Genomic DNA, 24,891 nt, shown 5'->3' with positions numbered 1-24,891 from the left:
AATGGAGGTTATTTCAGACCCAAATGGAGTTTATTTCAGCCCAAAATGGAGTTTATTTCAGCCCCAAATGGAGGTTATTTCAGACCCAAATGGAGTTTATTTCAGCCCAAAATGGAGTTTGTTTCAGACCCAAAAGGAATTTATTTCAGACCCAAATTGAGGTTATTTCAGCCCCAAATGGAATTTATTTCAGCCCTAAATGGAATTTATTTCAGACCCAAATGGAGGTTATTTCAGACCCAAATGGAGTTTATTTCAGCCCAAAATGGAATTTATTTCAGACCCAAATGGAGGTTATTTCAGACCCAAATGGAATTTATTTCAGCCCAAAGTGGAGTTTGTTTCAGACCCAAATGGAATTTATTTCAGCCCAAAACTGAGTTTATTTCAGACCCAGATAAGTTTATTTCAGCCCCAAAATGGAATTTATTTCAGCCAAAATGGAATTTATGTCAGACCCAAATGGAATTTATTTCTGCCCCAAAGAGAGTTTTTTTCAGCCCTAAACTGAGGTTATTTCAGCTCCAAATGGAGTTTATTCCTGACCCAAACAGAGTTCCTTTCAGCCCCAAGGGAGCAGCACCCGTGGGGTCGCTGCCTGTGGAGCTGGGCCTGTGGCTCCAGGAGGATGCACAGGATCAGAGGAATTCTCTGGGATCCCCAGGGGCAGACTGAGCCTGGGGAAAAAGGTGGTTTTTAAAAAAACCCCAACTTGTCAAGCACAGAGTTCTGACAAGGAGCCCTAAAGAGACAAAAAGGTGCAGTGCCAGCATTCCAAAATCCCTTGTCAAGGCAGGAATTAATTTTTGGTGTTAGTTACAGAGCTTGATCTAAATCAACTAAAAGCTGCTAAGAGTTTGAAGAATCCCAGGAACAAGCATGGAACAGGAATGTGGGAAGGATTTGGTCTCCAGTATAGGAAAACTGATTTGATTATCCTTTAACCACAGGGTATTTTTCAAAAGTGTTGGATTACCTGAAAGAAAGTTGAGTTCTGAAGAATTACATAAACAGAAACTATTAGAATTCTTCATTTCTGTGTATTGATTACCACTGTGAAGAAACCATTGACAAATGTGGTATGTTTTCTTTCTTTAACTTGAAATAATTTCCTAATTTTTGTATGTTCCTGAGAGCAGACAAGGCTTGATTCCTGATCCCATCACATCAGTGGGAAGTCATGGATCACCAGCATTTATCTCTCTGCTCGGAGGGTTGAGTAAATAAGTGACACTTTCAAAAAGAAAGGAAAATTTCCTAAAAAAAATAAGTATCAATGTATTTTCACTTTGAAACTTTGAAAAAGTGCCAGCAGAAAAGTTGCTGCTCATCCTGATGAGATTATGCCAGATAATGTCAGTCTTTTTTTATTAGAAATATGTAATTTTTATTAGCAGCTCTGCACATTTGGATGTGCATCTGTATCAAGAAAAGCCCTGGAAATGTATGACCAGTGCAGAGCAAAGCTACCACTAAAGGTACTGAGAGCTAGCACTTTTCATCTTCAAAGAATTTTTCAAATGTTACCAAATTAATATAATTAGTTAATGAAAGATGCAGTAATAAAAGCTACTCTAATTACCTACTGTAGTCTTAATTATCTCCTTACTAATGCCCACAGAAGAAGGCTTCCACTTTACATCCTCAAAACATGTGCCAACAATAATTCTGAATACAGGCCTCTCTTCAAGTGCCTTCTAAATTCAATTTACATCCATTGATGTGTTTTCTCTCCTTGTTCATGAGAAGAAAATCTCTGGAACTTTGAGGAAAAAAAAAAAAGCCCCATGTGAATGTTAATAAAAATTAAAGAGAATTTTCTTCCAGAAATACACATGGAGATGATTAAAAATTTTGTCATTAAAACATTTGATTTTCAAAATCTTTATCTCTCCACAAAGCCAGAATTATAGGCAGTCTGGGCAAAAACTTCTTTACATTAAATGGTCTCACAATTTAGACTCAAATACAAATCCCATCCAGACTTTTAAAAACAATCATTAATTTTACTAAAACATTTCATGGAGATAAATAGATTTAACTGGGTTCATTACTACTACAAATAAATTGAGTAAATATATCTGTGAAGACCATTGATGTCTTGATGTCACCTGAGCAAAACAAAGCTGTTTTAAAAGTGCAATAATGATATTTGAGCCAAACTGTTGGGGCACCCTCAGCACTTTTTGGGTTTTCACTCAGCTCTTGCCCATGACACTGCAAACAAAAAAAAAAACCTCTGTACTTGGAGTTCTCTCTTGGTTTTGGTGCAAAGCAAAGGAAATCTTCTGGTTTTAACCTAATGCATATGTTTGCTGCTCACATATGGCAAAATTCCTTTCTGGTGGGAACTTTTTTGCTGTTGTTGCAACACACTATATATCCAAAAAGTCTCCTTTGATGTTGAACTATTGCTCCACCACTCATTATGCTACTGATTCAATATGAAAGGCAAAATTTCTGCTGTTTCTGTTAAAACAATGGCTTTGTTTTTGCAAACAAGGTTTTCCACAACCTATATGCAGGGGCCAACATTGCTGCAAGAGAAAAGAAAATCTCCTATTTTACACAGAGAACAGTCATGGTGTTTAATAACACAAATTATTTCTCTGTCCTATAGGTACATTACAATTGCTATTATGAGTGTACAGAAAATTTAGGCTTTATTGCTCCTCAGGAACAGAAATTAAAATGCCTTGAGCGATATTTGACATCTCTCTTTCCTATTTTACTTTCACTGACCTCCCAGCCTGTTACCCTCAGTCCAGCTTCAGGATCTGGTGAAGCTGGGAACAGCTTTGGATGGGTGGGGGAAAGGGGAAGACCTGCAAAGGCTGCTCTTCACAGTGTCCTGCTATGCAGTGACAGCAAATCTGTCATGATTCTTCATGCCCAATATTTAATTTTAACCACTAAACACTATTTCATGAAGAGTGAACATGCATTACAACACAGAATGAAAATGCAAATTGGTAATACCTTTGTAAATGTGGCCCTACAAGAGCTGCTTGCCCATTTTCTGCTGCCATTATAAAAAAAAAAAAAAAAAAGGAAAATAAAAAGGTTTCCTTGGTCAGGAATCAGATAAAAGGTGTAATTTCCAAAGGCACAGAATTCAGCATGAGTTATATGAGCTCCCACGTACACCATGGCACATTGGGAAGTCTGGTTCACTTTGCTGACGTTTCAAAATGGGAATGGAGACCTTGCAAAATTCTCCAAGCTGGGGCTTTGCCCATCCCCACCAGTCAGGCAGCTCCCTGCTGCACCAGGCTTTGGCTTCAGAGATTTGCCAGCAGGAGATGCCCCTGGGAAGTCTAACAAATCCTGCCCTTGAGGGGCTGTGGGAAGAAAGAAAGAAAAAAAGAGGTTCAGGAAGAAAAGGAATAATTTGACTCTAGGAACAGAATCAAGTCTCTCCAGCAGTAGGGGAAAAAAAATTTAAAGTAGGTCATTAAACATAAAAGAAAAATACATGCAAACACTCTGCAGTGTGGCAGGCTCTAATATAAGCTATTTTCATTTCTGACAATTCACAGGCAAGAGAATGACTGGCAGTACATGATAAAGTTGGGATCATCAGCATTAGCTCCTGAGCAGCCCCATACCCCTTCCACATCAGACTTCACCTGGTGTCTTTTGGAGATCACCTGAGCACTGTAAGGACTGTCACTATGCCAATCTTTTCCTGCTTTGCTCCTCTAAGATATTTTGCTGAATGTTTTCAGCATTTTCCATGCACACCTAGTTGAGCTGACCAAAGTTTTAAAATCATTTTCCTGCAAAGTCTTTAGGTCTATTAGAAGGAATTCTTCCCTGTGAGGATGGGCAGGCCCTGGCACAGGTGTCCAGAGCAGCTGTGGCTGCCCCTGGATCCCTGGCAGTGCCCAAGGCCAGGGTGGACAGGGCTGGGAGCAGCCTGGGAGGTATCCCTGCCATGGCAGGGGTGGGATGAGATGGGCTTTAAGGTCTCTTCCAACCCAAATCTTTTTAAAAGTCCATGATTCTAAGATACATCCCTAAAATACCTTGATGGCACCAGCAGGGCTATTTGTAGACATAAAATTAGGCAGGGGCTTAAGCATTTTGCTGAGTCAGGGCTTCACTGCAGGACATTATAAACTCAATTCTTTTGAAAGGCAAAGGATGCCATAAGGTCCTGCAGAGATAACAGTTCAAAGAAAACAGCAGCATAAATTGTAAAGTTGGGCGTTTTTGTCAGGGGGAACCAAGGAGGGAACTGGTTTTGCTTTGTTTTAGTGGCTCAGGTGACAGGAGGGAAAGGGAGGCAAGGTTCAAAGGCTGTAATAAACTGGCTTTCATCTGCTTTTCTCAATGGGCCACAAAACCCAACAAGCACTTGCCACGTCCAAGCACTGCTTCGTCTATGACCAGGACACTTTGGGGCTGCTGTGATGAAGTCAATCAAAAGCCTGACAGCTGGAAGATTTACTGTAATATCTATCTCCCTGGAGTATTTTGCAGTTTGCTATAACACTGCTTCCCCTTTTTCTCAGCCTGCAGGAGTGTCATGGTCAAGAGCAGAGGCTGCCAAAAGGAGAAAAGCCCTGAACTGCTTCCCCTTACACTTGCCCAGGTTCAGGCAGAAACACCAGTGGTGCACATTTACCAGATAAAATGAATCTTTTAAACCCAAAGATACCATGACATCTTAAGCATCCACTTGTAAAGGAAAAGTTCAGAACTCCATTTTAAACCACTTATGAGAGGATTTACCAAGACTCTGCCTAATGTTCAGCTGACGCTTTGTCAAAAACATTTATCACGAAGCTTTTGAAGTTTCTTAGCTCCCCCCAAGTTATTAAAACTTGAACTGCAGAGTTTGTTATCAGCCTCAGAGCACACACAAAACACATCAGGTATTTTTTCAGTCAACCTTTCAGTCTATTATCCAAAATACAACCCTCCCCATCAGGTTAGTGGCTGACAGATAATGCTGAGCAGGCGGAACCGCTGTGCCTGATTGATCCACGAGACAATTTTCATTCCCTAATTTGCTTTTTATTAAACACTCTGCAATCAAAGGCAACAGCGAGGAGTCTGCCATTCTCTGAGCAGGCTTCCTGTGAAGACCTGATGTCAGCTTCAACATTTTCAGGCAACTTTTTGAATTTTTGATGCTCTGTCGCAAGAACGTCTAAAACGTTGTGTCAACACCGTGCTACTGCAAAACTCCTATTGTGAACACAAATTAACCAGCAAAACATCTGCTTCTGCTGCTTGCTGTACTCCTACCAACAGGTCTGCAAAAACAACCATCAGGGGCTGGGGCAGAATTTCCTGCAATGACTTGGAGAAGGCCTGAGTGGTGATAAAGCAGATTTATCAATCGCTGGCTGCACGGGGCAATCTTCTGCTGCCCGGGGGTTCATTCCCAACCAGGTTTATCACCAAACTGCCACTTTAAGTGGGTGTTCAGATACTTCACACCTGGAGCCAGCCCAGAGGCTCTAGCAGACCCCTGGTGCTCTACAAATGTCTCTTTAAAATGCATTGCTCCTCAGGGATACACAAAGACCTGGAAATACAAACATTTCTAACAAGCCATACAAAGCTCCTTATTTCGTTATGCTCTTTTAAAACAGAAATATGAAATACTTCTAATCAATAGGCCAATCTGATTCCCAGTAGGAATGAAAGAAAAGCTATTTATTTTGTGCAATCAAGTGCTCAGTATTGCTGCAATTCTCCCATTACATAAAATAACACACATTTTCGTGCACACAGGCACACACAAAGAAATCTAATAATGCCTTTTTACCTTTCAAAGTAACCTTAATCAACAAAATTAACTTGCAAGGCAAACCACTGCTTTTTGAACTGAACAAGAGCGAGCTTGACTCAACACATGTGAGATGTGAGAGGCAGCAAAGTAATATCTGCTAAAATTATGTCTGGAAGCCAAAAATGGGGCGATTCTTGACAGGGGAGGATGCACACTTGGAAACTTGGAAATTCTTTTATTCAAAGTCTTTAATGACCTCCAACCCAATTACATTTGCAACAAGACATGACAATGCAGTTGCTCCTATTTAAAAGTATGAGTGAAAATGGAGTAGTTTTGAAGCCTGATTCTTTTTTTTTTACTTTTTAATCATGTCGAGATGAAGCTCATTTACTTAAAAAGAAAAAATGAAACAGAACGTCCTCTGCAGCTGGTCAAACAGATTACGAAACTCTAATCTCAGTAGCCTGAGGAAAACCAAAACTGTTTTTCAAGTATCTATTTTATAGAGCATTAGCTTTATACTTTTTAAAAGAGGCATTAACATAACTGATCAGAACATCCCAGAACGTTTCTGATCTAGTTAATCACATGACGTTATGACAGAGATTCTTGCTGTCATAATGCCAATGTTTCTAAACATTTCTAAAATCCTTTAAGTTGTTTTTTTTTTTTCTTTTCCAAATTATACATGGGGAAGATCTATTTCAGTGTCTTCAGAAGTTTTTCCATCCATTTTAGAGCTCTACAAAAGTAGTGCAGGATATTTCAGATAGACAGACACAAACACACATAGCAAAGAGCAATGTCAGGCTCCATGACCTATTTAAATATTTCTGATAGCTTTTTATACAAAACACTTTACTCTGATTCCTGCACAACTCGTTTCTGGGAGTCCTCACCACTGTATTTCTTTAACTCTGTTGTATTCTTTACAGCTGAACCAGAATCATTGATACAAAAAATCAGAATTTATCTAATTTAAATTTATTGGGTTTGTTTCCCTAAAAAGTAATTATTTAAACATTGAAGCCCATGCTGCATTTTTTGGTGCTTCTAGTTTCTCCAGTAGAGGTAAGAATGAGGTGTAATTTATACACAGGCAAGCTAGGAAGAGGATAAGAGGGGAAAAACACTCACCAAAGCTATTGCTGTGCCTCAGGTACACTTTTAGTGGGGTGTCAAGAGCTCTTATCACAGTTGGGACAAAGCAGATTGATTTCCATTGACAGCTTTTGGGCTTTGTTTGTTTGTTTGTTTTTGTGGGGGGGTTTGTTAAGTCTGTTTCAACCCAGTTCTGAACTGGAACTCTGCTCTTTCAGTGTGAAGATCTTTCTGCTGTGGCCAAAGAGTCTTACATGAAAATGCACAGGCAGGGAGGAGCTCAGTCCCGCCCAGGACAAGTCCTGCTGAGCTACTCGTGACTCTAACAGGCATCCCCAGGATATCCCCCTGCTTTTGCCTCCCAGGGACACCCACAGGGTCCTGACAGGGCAGCTGAGACACCCCCAAAAGGCACACAAAGCTTTTTTAAAAAATAAATGTAAATAGTTCAAAACATTCTATACGGACAACATTTTTTAAATGCAAGAGGACTAAAAATAACAGAAAACAGATCAGGTTCTGAAGGACCACGAGTTTCTCATTTGTGCAGCTCCACATCAACTTCTCTCAGCCAAATTGCACAGCTACTTCATGTATCCCAAAACCTTCTCCTTATCACAACTGAGACAAAAACTGCAGGAAAACCGAGAAGAAATATGGCACAATGTGCAAGATCTAAGAATTCCAGTACTGGTTAAGTTCATAAAGCTCTGTCTAGTTCAGGATCTGATAAGGAAGAACAAATGAGCTTGGCCTGTGCTGAGATGGAGAAGGGACATCAGCTCTTCACCCCCACCACAAGGCTGAGTTAGAAACACAAATGAGTGCTCAGCAACACCAAACTTCATTTGCAAACACACATTTCCATACAATGGTTATGAATAGACACCAAACATTGAGTAAAAGTGATGAGTTATTCTGGCAGCAGGAAGAAAACAATCCATCAGGTAGGAGTCCCTCCTTGGAGTTCAGAGCATGGCTGTGGTCAAAGTGTTTCCAGGCAGACAATTAAAACCACTGATAATATCCAAATTGTTAAATAGTCTTCAGTAATTGCTGCTCTACCTTGCTGAATTACAAGTGCAAAACTGGAAAGGACATGAATGATATTGACAGTAGAAACAAAAGCAAGGGGAATTTAAATACAGCACACAGAGTTGTTTTCTGGAGCCAGTGTCAATACCCACCCTGCCTTTCTCCTTCCAGCTGTCTGCCAAGTCCTGGCTTGGATCAGTGCTGCAGGTGTTCCTGCAGGTACCTAACATTTGTCAGCCTGAATTTTTATTTATACAGTTCCATTCTGCCCCTGCCAGGCTTCTCAGTAAGCAAACAAACTCACTTTTCATGTTCAGTGTTCCTGTTTGTACTTTTACCCTTTCTTACATAACAAAGCTGGCAGAGAGCAGAGCAGGGAGAGCAGCTGGGGCTCTGCTGTGGGTGCAGGGGGTTGGACACTCCTTGTGGGCATCATCCCTCCCTGAGTGAGCTCATCCTCTTCCTGGGTCTCCTCCAGGTGAGATCCTGCTGTGGAAAGGTGGGTGCAGGGTGGTGAGGGAGGCAGGCTGGCAGCAGGAATGAAAGAGCCAAGGAGGTCCATGGTACCTCAGGGTGGGAGCTCGTGGCAGTCCCTGGGAATTCACGTGGGAAAACGGAAAGGAAAACATTACAGCACTTCAGGGTTTAACGTATTTTTAACAGTTTTAGTTGAAAAGAGAGATAGCAGAACCTTCCATTGAAATGAAAATGTTGTGCTGCTGAGACAGGGACTCTCAGGAGCCTGGAGGGACTCAATGACCTCAGAGGTTTGTTCCAACATTAATGATTCTGTGAGTCTGGACCAGCACCACTGCCCACCTGGCAAGTGCTCCAATGATGTGTTTTCCTAAACCACAGGACACCTGCATGAAGCTTTAGTGCTGCCCTGTCCTAACTAATTATTTCCCTAGAAAAGGGACTGGTTTGTTTTCCCCTGGTCTGGTTCTAGAAGAATCTGCATCCACTCCTTTTTGTACTACAGATGAGCTGATCTGTTTTCAGGACACGATGAGTGATGCTCTCCTTCCTCCCCACACCAGGCCTTATTCCTTTGGGATGATCTGAACTGTGAGACAGCAAACCCCAGGGCAAAACTGAACTGGGACTTCCTGGCAAATCTCAAGAGGGAAGTGAACAGGGCATTGCATGCTTTGTGTTCTATGGCCAACGTGGCCTGGTTTGAAATCCATGATCTCATGCCATGCTGGGCCAGGAAAATGGCACATCCAGGGCATGGCTTTCCAGCACAAAATACAAGTGAGGTGATCTGATGTGACTCTATTCACCTGCCAACAGCCCTGGCAGAAAAATAAACAGGTTCTGGGGATGAGCTGCTGCTGGAGGCAAAGCAGGAACCATTAGAAGAGCTGCCCTGACCTGTGAGGAACTGGTGTTTTTGCTTTGAACTTCAGCAAATCTTAATGAACTCTTCATAACTGGCAATCTGGGGTTTTCACTGATGATTTATTTTCTGGAGGTGCCAAACACAGGAGACAAATTCAACACTGGAAGTACAAATTTGGGTCTCACGGTTGGTTGTCCAGGCTGGTGAAGAAGTTCCAACACCACTGCAGGTCACTCTCTGAGTTGTATCAGGAATTAGATTTGTACATGAAGGTCCATAAGTGCTGACGAATTTGGTTTCATAATTATTAAAATGTTGATTTAATTGAAGTTTTTGACTTCAGTGCAGTGAAGGCTTAAACTAAAAATAAGCAGAGACAGTTTTAGTAACAGAAGAAGTTAAAAAGTGGTTGTGTCCTCCTCCTTACTTGGAGTAGTTGTGCTTGACTCATCCCTGCTTTACTGCTCTTCCACTCCTCTGTTATCTGGCAGTTCTGGGGGAGATGCTGCCAAGAAATTCATTTAAAGTCCTAAATTTTATCCTGTAGGCAACTTATTTCAGTTTCCTGAGAATAAATTTCATAGACAGACCCCTGAAGAAGAAAACAGGTGAACTCTCTTTGCCCCATTAATCAGTCAGGCTTCCTGAAGAGGCCAAGGGTACAACACTAGAGATGCCTGCACAGGAACACCTCAGAAAAAGCTCCAGCCTTGAGGTTCACAGTCCTCTCCATAAGGCTCAAGCCCTCTGTCTTCCTCATGCATATTTTCAAGGCTCAACAAATAAATATTTACTGTCTCAGATCCTGTTCATCAGTGAATCAAGACTTGATGGTGCAAGAATCAGCAACGATGAACTGCTCCCAGGAAAGGCACCCCACTCTCCAGTGCAGGATGGAGGATGGACCTGAAATGCACATCCACATGCAACAGGCTCAAAGAATAAAGTGTATTTTTATATAGTTTTCCATCTTATTATACACACATGTGCTGTTTGAACACTTAGAGGCAAGTTCCTTGGGCTGGAAGGCAACGAGGTGTACAAACAGAAAATATTCTCTGTGCAAATTTTAGTGGGAAAAGCAGCAGAGTACAAGACACAGAATAGACTTTCTCCTGCTTCTGGACTCCAGTGCTATTTTGGCTGCCAAGAGTACAGAGCATTTCCACTGAAGGGCAAATCAAACCAATTTCCCTGAGGATGGAGGCATCCGACAACTCGCTGAGGTTATTCCATTCGTGCCTACGAATTCTCTGAGCGGATGAGCAGCTCCACTTTGAATCCATGTCAAACCACAAGGACTGGCTGATAATAACATTCAATTAAAATGATCTCGTCCCTCTAGAAAAAGCTGGCAAAGGGCTCCACCTCACCTTTCCTAGCTGGGCACAATGGGGTGATTGATGCTGCCAGGAAATGGGATAGGTTTGCACCGAGGAGCCGACGGGTCAGGTTTGGTGACAGTGTTTGTAGGTTTAACCTCTTACCCAAATCTCTGAGATGAAAAAGCCACTTCTGCTGAGCACACAACTGTGAGAAAGTCAGAGCTAGAGCTGGCAAACACCGAGCTGAGCTAATTAGACAGGTGTTTTGAAAAAGCCCAAACTTTACACTTTTATTTGGACCTTTTGAAGTCGTACCTGGTGCTGTTTCACACACTGGGGCTCCAGAGAAAGGCAGGAGCTGCTCCCCTGCTCGGCTCTGGGGGCGAGTTTGCCATCTGATCTGCTGAACACACAGATAAAAGTCACCACAGACTTTTCTCCCTTTTCAAGTGCAGCGCTGGAACTTGGAAAGTTCTTTTATTCTCAACTCTGCTGACGCAAGAAAGTGGCAGGAATATGGCAGCTTTGGCTGCTTTCCTTTTGTAGCTCTTTGTAAGGAATCTTTTAATGCTAACAAAACAATAGGTATTTTCATTTTGGATGGAAAAAACATTCCAGTAATAGAAAATTAAGGCAATGCTTTTCAAAAGTCTAAGAGTCCTACTGACCACTTGATTCTTCTCCTACCCTGCCTTTAAATATTGGTAAATAGTTACCAGGCACAGGTATCAGATTCTCCAGGTTTCTCTTGTTACACTTAAGAAAAGCCCAACTATTATGAAAATGGTGAAGTTTAACAAAGATATTTCTATTTCCCTGTGATGTGCCATTCAAAAGTGTTAGCCAGTCGTTTTTTAAAAAACACTCTTGATATTTGATCTTCTTGAGTTTCAGTTACATATAAAGCTGGAGAGCCAGCAGAAAATTCTAAGTGGAATCTGAAGATTTCTTAAGTCAACACTCATTTTGGCAGGAGCATTTTAATGCACAAAGCTGAAATCCTCAGTGACTCTCTCCTGCTGATATCCCTGGAGCAGCCAGCACCACGATTAGCACAAAATCAAAAGCAACCTACAGCACAACAAACAGCTCTGCAAAAAAAAAAAAAAAAAAAGGATGTGGACACAAATGCTGGAAGTGGTGTAGGCACAATGGCATCAGCCAGGGCAACCTGGTGCTGGTCCAGCTTGCGCCTGGGACGAGCCAGGCCGTAAGAGAGATCTCTCAGGGAAAAGAGATGTTGATAACAAAGCAGGTCCACATCCCCAAAGCCCTGCTTGCCAAACCCTGCAACTCTCCTAGCTGTGCCAGGCCTTAGAAGGCTTCAGAGCAGGGTTAGAGATGTTTGTGGCCCGCGGAAGGTTGGCTTTGAAGGCGTCGCTTTCCCCGGCACCCTTCTGTTGGTGGAAGCCGTGCTTCACACAGATTCTGTTTCCACCTCCAGGGCTGGAGCAGCCCTGCAGTCAAGGCTGTTCCAGGAGCAGGGAAGGAGGCTGTGTTCCAGGAACTCACTGGAACTGGAACAAAGCACAGCCCTTGGAAAGCCTACACAGCCCTGTGCACAGACTGTTTCACAGATGCCCCGTCGTTGGACGGCATTAGACACTTGTTTTTATCTTTATAAATTTCCCCCCAGCCCCCCAGTAAAGTTCCAGACCTTGGAGCACAGGCTCTTCCTCCTGGGCATTCTGCCTCCTAACTCCTGGGTATCTCCCCAGCTCTGTCTTTTTTAAGCACCACTTTCTCCTCTACAGAAAAGTCTTTCTGCTTCTTGGAGAGAAAAACACCTTTGAAATGCAGCAGTAAACCCTGAGCATCACAGCAGCCTTAAAAAAGCTGATTTCCATTTTCTTATAACACAGTTCTAAACCTCATCTGTCCTTCTTTACAAACTGTGTGGGCTTATATCAGCTTTATTTAACACTTACTAATAAGAATGTTTTGTCTGCACCTTTTTAATTACCCAGGACCCCTCTCAGTGTTATTACTCCTGTCTTGTCAATTAAAAGCAGTGAATTTTATGGCTGGTTTTGAATTTTTTTCCCTATTTTTCCAGTGCAAAATTAGTCTAGTCCACATTATTAAAAGCAAGACAGTTTAGCTGTATATGACTTTATATTTTATTCTGCATCTATAGAATCTTTAACTCCATAATCTGGAGACAGGTGGCATCCCTTCTGGGGCTAACAAAGATTAAAAAGGACTTCATGCAGCAAAGTGCCTTCTGGAGGGAAAATAAAACATTGAGGACAACAATGATAATGTAGGAAAAAGTAAAAATACTAAATTTTAAACCTGTCAGATAAATCTGGACTGCAGTTCAGAGGAAAAGGCAGACACTAGCTCTAGTCTTTTATAAAACTTGTAAGTCTGATTTTGCTGTTGGCCATGGTAAGTTCTTCAATGTGTTGAGACATGAAAAGTCAAGAAAAATGCCAGAGTGCAAAGTTTGCTGCAGGAAAAAAAAAAGATGACTCAATTCTTTGCCTCACAAAGCATGTCAAAGATATTATAAAGTACTTACAGATGCTCAGCCACTCGGATTGCCTGGCTGGCCAAACATCTGAAACCCTGTAATTTTGAAGAGAAGGTACTATGCTTCAGACAATGAAATAGTTTCTGTGGCAGCAGAAAAAGAGAGATGGTTTTGAAAGGAAGAGTTTTTAACATCAGAATTTCAGTTGTGATCAATAGCTATCTAAGCCTAACATGAAAGTCAGCCTATTTTAATTATCATTGATAAGGAATGTGTCAGTACAGGCTTTTAAAGATAACCTGGTAATGGAATCAAGAGACAGAGCTGAAGCAAGAGCTGAAAACCTCAGGGCTAAACCCCCACTTCTCTAACAGACAGAATTTGGGTGAAAATACTATTTACATCAACAAAGACTGTGAAAAACAGGTGCCTCAGAGTTTGGACCCCATGAAACAGAGAAAGCAAAGCCATAAAAGACCTGCAGATTTAATTTACCTATTCTTTTGGAAGACGTGACTTCCTCTGCTGATCAAACAGAATATAGGAAGTTATGAGCAAGATTAAGTCATTTGCCTGGTAAATTTTAAGGTCTGCTTTCCAATGCTAAAGCACCAGTGCTGGTGCCTTGTAATTCCCTGCTAATAAAAGACACTGCAGAGTTATGAGTGTTATTACAGGCTACAGTCAGAGACAAAGAAATAAAGATCCATGAAAAAGCACTCCACGTATTCAACATCAGGATGGTCCCTTGCAAGTCTTTCTTTCACCATGCCAAATGGTTTAGCATGGCAATGTCTGGGCACAAAGGCAATTAGAAGGATTGGAAGTGCCTCTGGAGAACTCTGTGACATGCACATCTCCAGGTCACTGACAGCATCTGGCAGGGCTGTGGCCACAGAGCCACCACCAGCAGTGGGGCATGTTCTCACCACGTGTCCCACAAGCCATGAGCCAGTGCCAATGCTGAAATGCTGACCTCCTTTCTACAGGCACTGCTGGCTAAAAAAAAAACAAAAAAAAACCCCAAAAAAAGGCCCAAAAAACCTCAAAAAACAAAAAACCCCAACCCAACAATAGAACAAAATAAAAAACAAAACAAAAAAAAAACCCCAAAAAACCCAAAAAACCAAAAAAAAGACCCTTCATCCAAACCAAAAGAACAAAAAGACCCAAAAAACCCAAACAACAAAAAATCCAAAACTACCCAAAAAACAAAAAAACCCGAAACAACCAAAAAACCCCCTTCATCTAAGGCAAAACAACAAAAAGACCCAAGAAAACTAACAACCAAAAACCCTCTTCATCTAAGCCAAAACAACAAAACGACCCCAAAAAACCAACAACCAAAAAAAAAACCCCTTCATCCAAGGTAAAACAGAAAATGCAACAAAATATCTGAAAGATCTTATCCACAATGTGGGTCTGTGGACAGAATTTATCCTGAGCTAGCAGTGAGGCTGGAGCAGTTAATTCTGCCACCTCAGTGTGTGCTGGGGAATCAAGTCAAGACTCCCTTTCCAAAAAGCCCCTGACACAATCTATGCCTGTACCCCAAGTTTTAGATTTTCATTTCGAGTTTACACGAGGCTTTCAGGGTTTTTCTCCCCTAATGAATGTCCTCTGTGCTGGCACACAAGATCACAGCCTCCTGCACCACCAGTCATGACAGCTTTAATTTCCACCTTGGCCACAAACCCTGGGTGAAGCCAAGGCTCTGCCCTCCTGCCTCCCTTTTAAAACAGGACTGAAAATGCTTCTGCTCCAGATCAGGGCAGCTTAGGTTGGGTGCTCTCAGATGCCTCTCCTCCCTTAATAAGCACTAATTAAGGGCATTTAAACCACTTAGATTTACCTTTGCTTGGTTCTTTTAAACCAATAAACTAGAATTATTTATTTATTACCAACTCCAGCCTGGCTCTGGCAGAGTGCAATGCTGGTGCTCCAAAAGGTGTTTTAAGGACAAAAAAACTGAATACCTCTGCAGGGCTGCAGTCACTCAGTGCATGTTCCCAGACACCTCATGTGCTTTTCCTTTTCATAAAGAATATTATTTGTAGGTACCAGTGGAGTTTGCTAATAAACATGGCTGATGATGAAACAGAACTACAAGCAAAATTAGCTTGTGCATCAAATTTTTAAAAACATAGGTTTTTGATAGAGAAATTTGGTAATTTTTCCAGTTGCATGGAGGAAATTCACTGAGTTGATAAAACTCTCAGTTCTTTCCAGAGGAAAAGATCCTTTGGCTCCAAGATACAGCAGCATTTAACAACTATAGGATATCAGGAATACTCAATGCCCACAAAGGCCCAGACAACTTAAACCCCCAAATTTTTCCCTTTGTTCTGCTATGGCTATAAACCACTTTGACTTTTTTTCCCCCTCTCAACATTTTAAAACATAACAAAGAAAAACAACTGTTTCAAAATTTTTCACATGAAGGGGAACATTATTACAGCCCATTCTTTCCTAGAAATCTTTTAAGTCTTATTTATTAACAGAATTAATCTGATCATAAGCTGGCTAACATACAAAGTGTTGAAATATGTCATCTTCCAACCAGGCTTTGCTAATGAAATCTTGGTGTTAATTCAGGGATTTAACAGAATCCTAGAATCTGTAACAGGAATCAAACAACAATTGTGGTTCATCTGGCAAAAAAAGCAGCATTTTCCCCCTTTTCTGTTGTGGGTTTGTCACTGTATGCTCTCCATCATCCATTTCTTTCCAGAATCTACTTTTTGATGTGGAGTCCCCACTTGGCCATCAACTTCAGCATTAAAATGCTCTGAGCATGTTTTGCAGCTCCAATCCCAGGAAATGTTTTGTACTTCCAATCCCAGGATCCAAAAGGATTTCATAAAAAACTGAACAACTAAGCCTAAACAACCAAGGCTGGGATTTCATAAATAACCTCAAGGTATCTTTATGATGCCACCAACTTCTTGTTCTGCCCAGTCCAGTAACCAAAAGCAGCAGAGGAGTTTGGTAAATGCTCTGGCTGTTGGAATTATCAAGCTCCAGGCTGCTGTGGGTGGATCACCACGAGGATGTAATAAAAATAATTTAAAACATTTAAAAAAAAGGTTTAAAAATTAAATAAATTAATTTAATAAATAAAAATAATAAAAAAGTAAAATAATTTTAGGAAAGAAAAAAGGTTACCTCACACATCAGTGGCCAGGGAAAGGCTGCCCAGACATTCCCAGCTCAGTGCCAGCCCCTTACTGGAGAGCTGCAGTCCCAGCCTGAAGCACCACAAAGGGGCACCAGATGTGGCACTTCAGGCAGCTTTCCCAAACATCTGCAGGGTGTTTGGGAACATCACCCAGCTCTGATCCCACTGCTCCTGGGACCGTGGCTGCTGATCTCTGGGCTGAGCACAGCTCAGGTGAGCTCTGCCCCCTGTCCCCCTGCCCAGCCCAGTGTCCTGGGGCTCTGCTCTGGACTCAGCTCCTGGGGAGCCCCAAGCAGGACATGGCCATGAGGGGAGCTGGGGCTGGGGTCACACCTCAGCTGCTGGGGGATCTGCCATGGGACACTGCTGCTCCTGGCACCCAGAGGGGTCACCCTGAGCCACAAGAGAGCCAAAGGTTTAAACTGGTTTGATGGGTGATGACAAGCCTGACTTGCCCTTAGGCCAGACCTAACACAGAGCACCAAGGCCTTCAAGCATTTGTCTCAAACTGCCCCAAACTCAGGCCACCTGAAGGCAAAAAAGCCTTGTTCAAATTGGGGGTTTTGGCTGTCAAAAGAAGCAGGAGGTTCTTAAAAGATCCATTTATATTTTTTGACTAATATTTAAGATACTACCTTAAGAAATACTGAGTTGAAGGAGATGGATGCAATTGTGCAATAATAACAAATCAGAAATCTTTTACTAGCAAAGAGAGTCAGGAATTTGAATTAACATCAAAATCATGTATTATGGCATCCACATCTGGATATCACTTTACTGCCTAAATCCAAAACTTCTCTGAGAGCCAGTTGGTTTCTGTAAAAATGTATTTCTCTCTTTGAAAGGAAATAATAATTGGAAGGTCTTACAGGAAGCCACCCAATACCAATAGAGGAAATTGCAATCTGTTCCTCAATGTTAGTTTAAATCAATGTTATATTTAGCAAAGGCTGGTTTTTAATGATAGTATTTTCTATAGATTTTACTACACTGAGTCTCCTCAAAGGCTTGCATTACATTAAGAATTGCTCTGTTTGTAGAATGTTTCTTTAATCATCCCTCAAGGTCTTCAGCTTACCCTAGGTTAGATGTTGTTCCCCATCTCCAGGACATCCAGGATTCCATTTTCACCAAAACCCTTTTTTTTTTTTTTTGCCCCAGGCTAATAAAAAGCAAAGTATTTCTGCATATGCTTGCCTAGAAATATGTGTGGTTCTTAAAAATACGAAGAGATCAAATATTAAAACCACCTTTTTCTGTTTCCAGAAGTATACACAGCATTTTAGCTTCCTAAGAATTTTCTGCTTGGGTATCTGGATTTCAGTAAATTTCCATTAAATCAGTGGTTTCAAAGGAAGATTTTTTTTTTTTAAGTACAGTATTAATGATACTAAACAAAATTCAAGAACTCCAAGCAAAACAGCTCCTCCAATTTCTTCTCCAAGTTGACAAAATCCTTTAAAACTTACTCCCAGCACCAGTGCTAAAAACTCCCTGGGACACTGCTCAGAAATCCTGTGCACAATTTCTCTGTGGTTTTTATGGATTTCATTACATTGTGAAGTAATAACATCAAAATGAAGTTTATAATAGATTTACATGCAGAAGGCTTTCATACCACCTATAATCATTACTGTTCCAAAACTGGAGTTGCCAGCAGCTGAATTATTCCACTGCCTGTAACTTAAGAGAATCCAGAAATTCAAGAGCAGAGTTTGCACCAGAAGAAAAATGCTGCTTAAGAGTCTGAACCATGTTTTTCCAACATGTAACTCAAGAAGGCACCATGATAACTTGGATTACTGTGCATTTCTGGCTCTGTGGAAGATGATGGCACTGCCACGGGGCTTCTGCAGATCTTGGTGGCCACTGGACAAGGGAACTACAAACAGTTCATGTTCCTAAGTGGTAAAAATTCACCTGCACCTGAAAATAATGGGATTTACCTGTGTTCTCTCTGCAGAGCCTGATAAAATAACCTACCTGTGGTGATTCTATCTGTATAACAGACTAGAGGCAACATTTTTATAGTTACACCTTTCACAGAATGTTCAGAAAGAAAATTCTTTTCCCCCACAAGCACACAAATAAAGGCAGACATTTTCCTTAAGAAAAAATAATGATCATTAAAAATCAATGAAAGCAAGGGAAAACATTCTGCAGATGATGAGACAGTCATGACAACCTAATGCAAGTCATTCCAATATAGAGGACAGCATTAACTGCACCATAATCCAAGGGATTTCCAACATTTAAAAACTTCCATGGTATCTTTTAGGCACAAAAAAATTACATTAACTGTAGGAGTTGATTTTTCCACGAGTTTTTACATTTAATAATGTAATTCTTTGGTAGGATTGAATGTCTTTACAAAGAAAAAAGAAAGGAATTTCATTCTTCTGTACAATTTCTCATGAGGTGTTTTTGTTGTCAAACAGAGCAGATGACAGTTTCAAAATTTCCCATTGCTCTTTACTACTCTGAGAAGTAAAAATGTTTAAAAGCCAATTCTGCTCACTTCTACAGGTGGGATTCTCTGCAGCCACTTTGAGTCAAGGTGTCAAAGCAGCAAGAACACAATGTGGGTGTTCAGTCCCTTAAAACAATGAAAGGCCAAAAAATGGAATTCAGAAGCAAAATATGTTTGTAAAAATATAATAAAAAATGTATAAAACTACAGAGAACAACTACTTTATTCCTTTAACATTCAGCACAGACTTTGCTTGTATTTTTCAGGGGAAGCTAAGGACAAGCTTTCCTTCAATGCAGCTTTAAACATGAAAGTTGGGAAGGTTTGTGAACACCAGGCTGCAGCCCAGGCCATGCTGCTGCCTCGCTCTCCAGTTTTTCACCTTTCCTCTCTTTCAAGCCCTGAAAGCCCAGCATAAAGCTGCTAAAAACACACTGAAACATCAGGGCCAGTACAAAGAGAAAGAGAACAGGAAAGATTCAAGTATTTGACTGACATGGATGGATTAGAGTTGCCAAATCCAGGCGTTTTCTGCAGGCAAGAGGAAAGGGAGCCTGAGTCATCAGCTCCATCAAAGGCAAGGTCTGGGGAGGTCTGGGTGAGCTCTGTGTGAACAGGAACCAGCCCTGCATTCAGAACTTTGAATTACCCTCACCCAGGCAGCAGCAGCAGCGACTGAAATGCCCAGATTACCTTGACTGCTCTGTCATTATCTGTCATCAGCTGCTGCTTCTCATCTTCCAACTTCTGCACAACTTCCTGGAGCCGCTGCTCCACCACCATCTGCCGCTGGCTCTTCTCCTCTGTCAAGAAGGAAATGGTTGCCTTCAGTTCAGCTATCTCCTGAAAAGAAAGCAGCATGTTAAAGCTCCCCTCAATAAAAGACATGTATTTTGCATTTTTTTTAATATAAACACGGCAATGGCAAGCTCTGCTGCGCGAGCTGGATGTTTGAAATTAGCAGCTGAGCACTTGCAGGGCATGGAACTCCACGCACAGAAAAGGAACAGAGCAGGGCTCTAAATGACAAGAATTGCTGAACACAAAGTATTTGGAAGTGTTTTCCACTGTGACATTCCAAAATATTTCCTGATGAGAACAAAGCACATCTGTGATCTTCAGACTGGAGCCTGCTCCCCATCTTGCACGGCTCTGAAAGGGGAGTGTGAGTTTACACTGGGTTGCTGCTGCTCCTTTTCCAGGGGGATATCTTACACCTTGATAGCCACATTCACACACTGGACTGAAACTTAAACCTGACAGTGACATTTCTGAGCTGCTGAAAGGAGCAGATTTTGCTGAGCAATAGAGTGAGGACCTGACTGCACATCCAGACCTTTCAGGTGATTCACTTGTCATTGGTTGAATTGTATTTGTTTTGCCTTTTTCATCACTGGGGAAAGTCATAACTAACCCTGATCCTTTAGGCATATTTACAGAATTTTATACTGACATGTCATCACCCAGCAAAGCACTTCAACATGGGGGAGAGTCACTGACTTTAATGTATATATTCAAGCTTAAGGTTAAGCTGCTGTAGCAGCATATTATAGAATATTTCTAAAAGCACTTTAGCACACAGGCAGTTCAGGGAGAGACTACCAGAGGGCTTAGGCTTTGCTAGGCCTCCTCATTGGCAGAGAAACATTTATCTGTATTAATTACATGGTTATTTAGGAAAAAAATAAGTTAAAAAACCTAATAATAGGCCAGAACTAGTGTAAGAAGAACTGTGCTACAAATGAAGGCAGTAAAATCACTGGAAAAGGGGAAAAAGCCTGGTTAAAACTCTGTAGTAAATTTATTTCTCTTTACCTACCTGAAAAGGCCAGGAAATAAGCCAGATTATGTGTAAAACCTACCTTTGTATTTCTGTATTGCTTTTCTAAAAAGAAATACATATTTCAAAGGATAATACCCATCAAAAAGAAGGGCTCTTGAGACCAATATGGCAAAGTTTAGAGATTATCTGGATAGGGTGCAACTCTTTAGCCAGGATTAAGCAGTGTCTCTGGGTTTGCAGTTCAGGTAATTGTTTAGAAGGCAGACAATTTGCAGAAATGTGGTTTTACCAGGTGTGTAAGGCAAAGGAGAAAGCAGAAGAAAGCAATGGGTTATACAAATTAATAACAACCTGACCCCATGCCAAACGACAGCATTTTGAGTATGTCCCATTTTGTCATTTAAAAAAAAAAACAAAGCAGCAAACTCTTCAGTATAACACAAACCTGAGATTTAAAACTTTTACTGGGTTGAGAGCCTGCTCTAGCTCAGGAGTTCTGAAACCCAAGCAAGGAAATTTCAGCAGAAATTGATGAAGAAAGATCTGCTTTGTGCAGACCTTTTCAGAGCAAAATTTCTATTTACTTTGTATAAACTTCAGAGGAAATTTCTTGAAATATCTCCTCTGTGTGGGTGTTAAAAGTGAATGTTCCAAGAGGCCACAGAGAGAAAGATTGGACAGATGTTGTCAGCAAGGCGACCACAAGAAAAGTTGCAATCGACCAATTATTAACAGTGAGCTACAAAAAAACCCCAAAGCCAAGTGTGTCCAAGAAACTTGGGGGATGTGACTTAAACCCACACAAGTAAAGAAATTCAGACATCAGGGTGAAACTGTTTTATGGAGCCAAACAGCCCTGACTGACAGACGATGGGTGTGTTGTGTCTGCCCCAGAAAGGGCTGAGGAGCTGGGTCCAGCTCTTGCCAGTTAAATGCCCCAGCTACAGCAAAGCCACCTTAATACAAAACATGTCCCCAAATCTTGAGACTGTTCTGCAGGCCAATAAATATCACATGACATAATAAATTTTGTCAGTCTGACAAAATTAATTATGACATTTAGGTTAAAAAGTTCTTACCTTGCCCTACACTGCCCACATGCTCCTGCTGCAACAACTAAAGCAATTTCCCTCACCCATTGCTTAAAAATGCAGAAATGCTTCCATTATTCCAACTGTCTTTATCAAATGGACCAAGAACCAATCTTGTATTGACACTGGATTGTGCCTGGCATGGAGAGGCTGCCTGGATTCCACTCACATGTGGGTGACAATGACAAAAGGTAAAATAGAGGTGGCTGTTGTGGTTTGACTTTGGTGCAAAGTTAGTGCTTCTATGAAAATACTTTCTCCTTGGTGTTTGTTGTGAGATGTGATTAGAAATAGAGTAAAGCAGGCTCTAGCTTAGGAATAAAAGGGGGAAAAGTTTATTAATTTACAACTATATATAAAGAGAAACACACAGAACTGGGAATGAAAACTTTCTAAAAAACATTTTTCTTCTCTCTTACTAAATTTCCAATACATTTACTCTTTAGATCATTAACTCTCAGTCTACTACTACTTTTTAGATAATTAATTTTCAGTTTATCAAGGAGTGAGGAGTTTTTCTTGTATTATAGGCTTTTTTTGAAATACAGTTGAAATTTTTTGTGTTTCTATGTCACACGTGGCACTGCCTGGAGATCATTTGCTATTGTGACAATTTCTTTTTTATGCTTAGTGCTTTTACTACTGCACATGGACTAGAGCTGTTTTTAGGGTTTTCTTTTTTAAGGGTGCTTTGCTTAGTTCTAAAAAAAGTACAGTCTTTTACTTTTGGGACACTTGTCTCTCTTAAATTTCTTAGCTTTTAACTCTTCTGTGTTCTCAGAGGTATCTATGTCTTTAGTGGCTACACTAGGTGCCAATATTTAAATTTGAGCACTTATTGGTTTGACTACAGCATCTCAAAAAATTCACTTCTTCTCAAACTGCGACACTAGCAATGGAAGGGATCTCTTCCTTCAGGTCTGACATGGATGAAATGTCACTTTTTGAGCTTTAACCATTTCCTGCTTTTCAGGTTCAGATGGAAAGATAAAAAAAATAAAAAAGAAGAGGCCTTTTTTGTTGTGTCTTTCTTTCTTTCTTTCTAAATAAGGCTCTCAAAAATTACTAAATTACTAGTTTAAAATTACTGGCAAGGTATTTAGGACAGAGGACATTATCTCTGACTTAGCACAGAATCGTGGGATTGGTGAGGGTGGAATGGACCAGTTTAAAGAAGTATCACCCACAGCTGGTTGTTCAGGATCAGCCCAGTCAGGTTTTACACATCTCCAAGGATGGAAACTCTACAACCTCTCTGTATGCAAATGAATGTGTAAAAACACAGGTTAGATTTAGAAATAGAATATAAGACATATTCACCAAAGATTCTGATAAAGCAGTGAGAAAAAGTGACAGCCCATAAATGTCACCAAAACAACTGAGCCACAGTTTTGGACAAGTGTTACAGAGAATAAGACTCAAAGGAGATGAAAAGCTGAAATCAAGAGTTTTAAATATTTGAAGTGTTGGTAAAACAGTAAAGTTTGCAGTTTCTTGTTATTGTCTTGCTGATCATTTCTGTCTGGTTTAGAGGCTGCTAAACCCTTCTTTGTAGTGTTTTTATTGATTTTAAAAGACTATTAATGGACTGTTGGCTGCAAACACACTCTGCAGTGCAAGGCAAACATTCTGCTGTGGCTGGGAGCAATGAGGAGAATGACACCTCCACACAAATCCTCGTGGCAATTTTTTTCTTATTAAAAGCTGAACTTCTGGTTGCATCTCCATCATTTTTCACACTTCAGTACTACCTGTCAGTCAAACTGAAAGCTGAAGTATGTAAAAATCACCCAGCCTTACCATTTTTAAGCATATATGTAAATTCAACACTCGTTTCATCTTTTGAGTTCTCTGAAGAGCAAAAACTCAAGTCAAAACCAGTCTGCTTCCAGGACACTGACATTCCTCAAGGTGCTGTTTTGGGCAGAAATGCAGAACTGGTGGGGATCAATGATAAAGATGAAGAAACCTTGGGTGACACCACCTTTAACATGAAATGCAAGTGCTGGCTGTGCAATGGCTCCTGATTCTATGAGATGGGTTGGGGCACCTCACCTTCCTTCCCACTGGCTGAAGGAGGACTTGGTCCTCTGGGGTCCTCAGGAAATGACGATGGAGATGAAAAAGATAAAATTCAGAACTCAAAAAACCCCACCTCTATTTTCCAGCTTAGTGCTCAGTAGTTTTTTAGTTAAAACCTGCAAGAAGACACTGGATGTTCAATTTAGCAACAGGATATGACTTCTGTGGGTTGTCAAAACCAGCAGTATCTCAACTTTCCACCAAGCTCCCAAGTGCAAGAGGTTCACCTGAGCTCCCTGCCCGCTGGCCACCTACCTGCGCGGACCTGGCCAGTTGGAGGTTGAACTCCTCCTCCATCTGCTTCAGCTGCCTGTTGGCCTGGAACACACACAAAGGAGAGCCCCGTTAGCTCAGGCACAGGACGTGCACAGACACTTTGCCACCGGGCCCTGGGCTTGGCACCTCCTCCTCACGCCTATCGCCGAGCGCCGGCCCCGCGCCAGCCCCAACGCCCTTCTGTGGCAGCCAACAAACCACCAGGGCTGGCCTTTGATCTCGGGCCAACTATTCATCACTTGAAAGAGGGGAGAAATTGTACCTCTGCTGCCAATTATTAGAAAAACATAAAGAGTTCTGGGGATTAAAAAAAGGGAAAAAAAAGAGAGAATGAGAGTGTGTGCGTGTGTGTGTGTGGGGCAGGGGAAGGAGGCAACACACGTGAACGAGTTTATCAGGATGAATTTGTTTCTGAACAGAGGGGGAAAAATGAGGAGAAAGTCCCAGACAATGTGACATGGGGAATGCAGCTTCACCTCTCAGTTCTGTGTCTGCAGCTCTCCTTTGTCCCATTGTTCATCCCTTCCTAGGGAAAGGTGGGAATTACACTGAAAATCCACCCAAGATGCAGCATGGACATACAGCTCCTTCCTTACCCCAGCTTCTTTTTTTCACAACTCAAAGCTAAAGAATAAACCAAACTGAAAACAAGGCTGCTTGGTCATATCACACTCAAACCAGCAAACATTTCTATAACCTCAGGAAAAATAGCTCTTAAGGTTTTTTTTCCCCTCAAATAATTTAATTTCAGAAATAATTTGATAATAGCGATATTAATAAAAAAATAAATGCAATTTCATTTCAGGAGAGAAACTTGATTTGTATTTTTCTTGCAGAAGCCAGCCCAGCCCAGCCCCACCACGCTGTCCTCAGGTGAACTGCTCGGCGCTCTCCTCTCCTTGGCTCTCAAACTTGAGGACAGGTGTCTAAGACAAATATTTTCTTAGGGGAGACAGAAGATCACACAGCTGAGTTCTGAA

The 24,891-nt window shown here is 41.2% G+C and overlaps 1 protein-coding gene across 6 annotated transcripts in view; it reads right to left on the bottom strand.

Annotated features, from left to right (window-relative positions):
• The window catches only part of CEP112 (centrosomal protein 112), a 162,119-nt gene that overhangs the window by 21,838 nt on the left and 115,390 nt on the right, over window positions 1-24,891 (bottom strand). For 5 of the 6 annotated variants that reach the window (XM_059864085.1, XM_059864084.1, XM_059864088.1 and 2 more), the window contains 2 exons: window positions 23,891-23,953; window positions 19,373-19,522 (listed from right to left, as the gene is read on the bottom strand). In XM_059864085.1, the coding sequence (XP_059720068.1) occupies window positions 19,373-19,522; window positions 23,891-23,953 (213 nt within the window). Of the gene's footprint in view, window positions 1-6,579; window positions 8,479-19,372; window positions 19,523-23,890; window positions 23,954-24,891 lie in introns of those variants that run through there. The other variant, XM_059864089.1, reaches the window with a different exon arrangement.

This window comes from Haemorhous mexicanus, chromosome 20, assembly GCF_027477595.1.
Source record: "Haemorhous mexicanus isolate bHaeMex1 chromosome 20, bHaeMex1.pri, whole genome shotgun sequence".
NCBI lineage: Eukaryota > Metazoa > Chordata > Aves > Passeriformes > Fringillidae > Haemorhous > Haemorhous mexicanus.
This window is presented reverse-complemented; position numbering and strand designations above follow the sequence as displayed.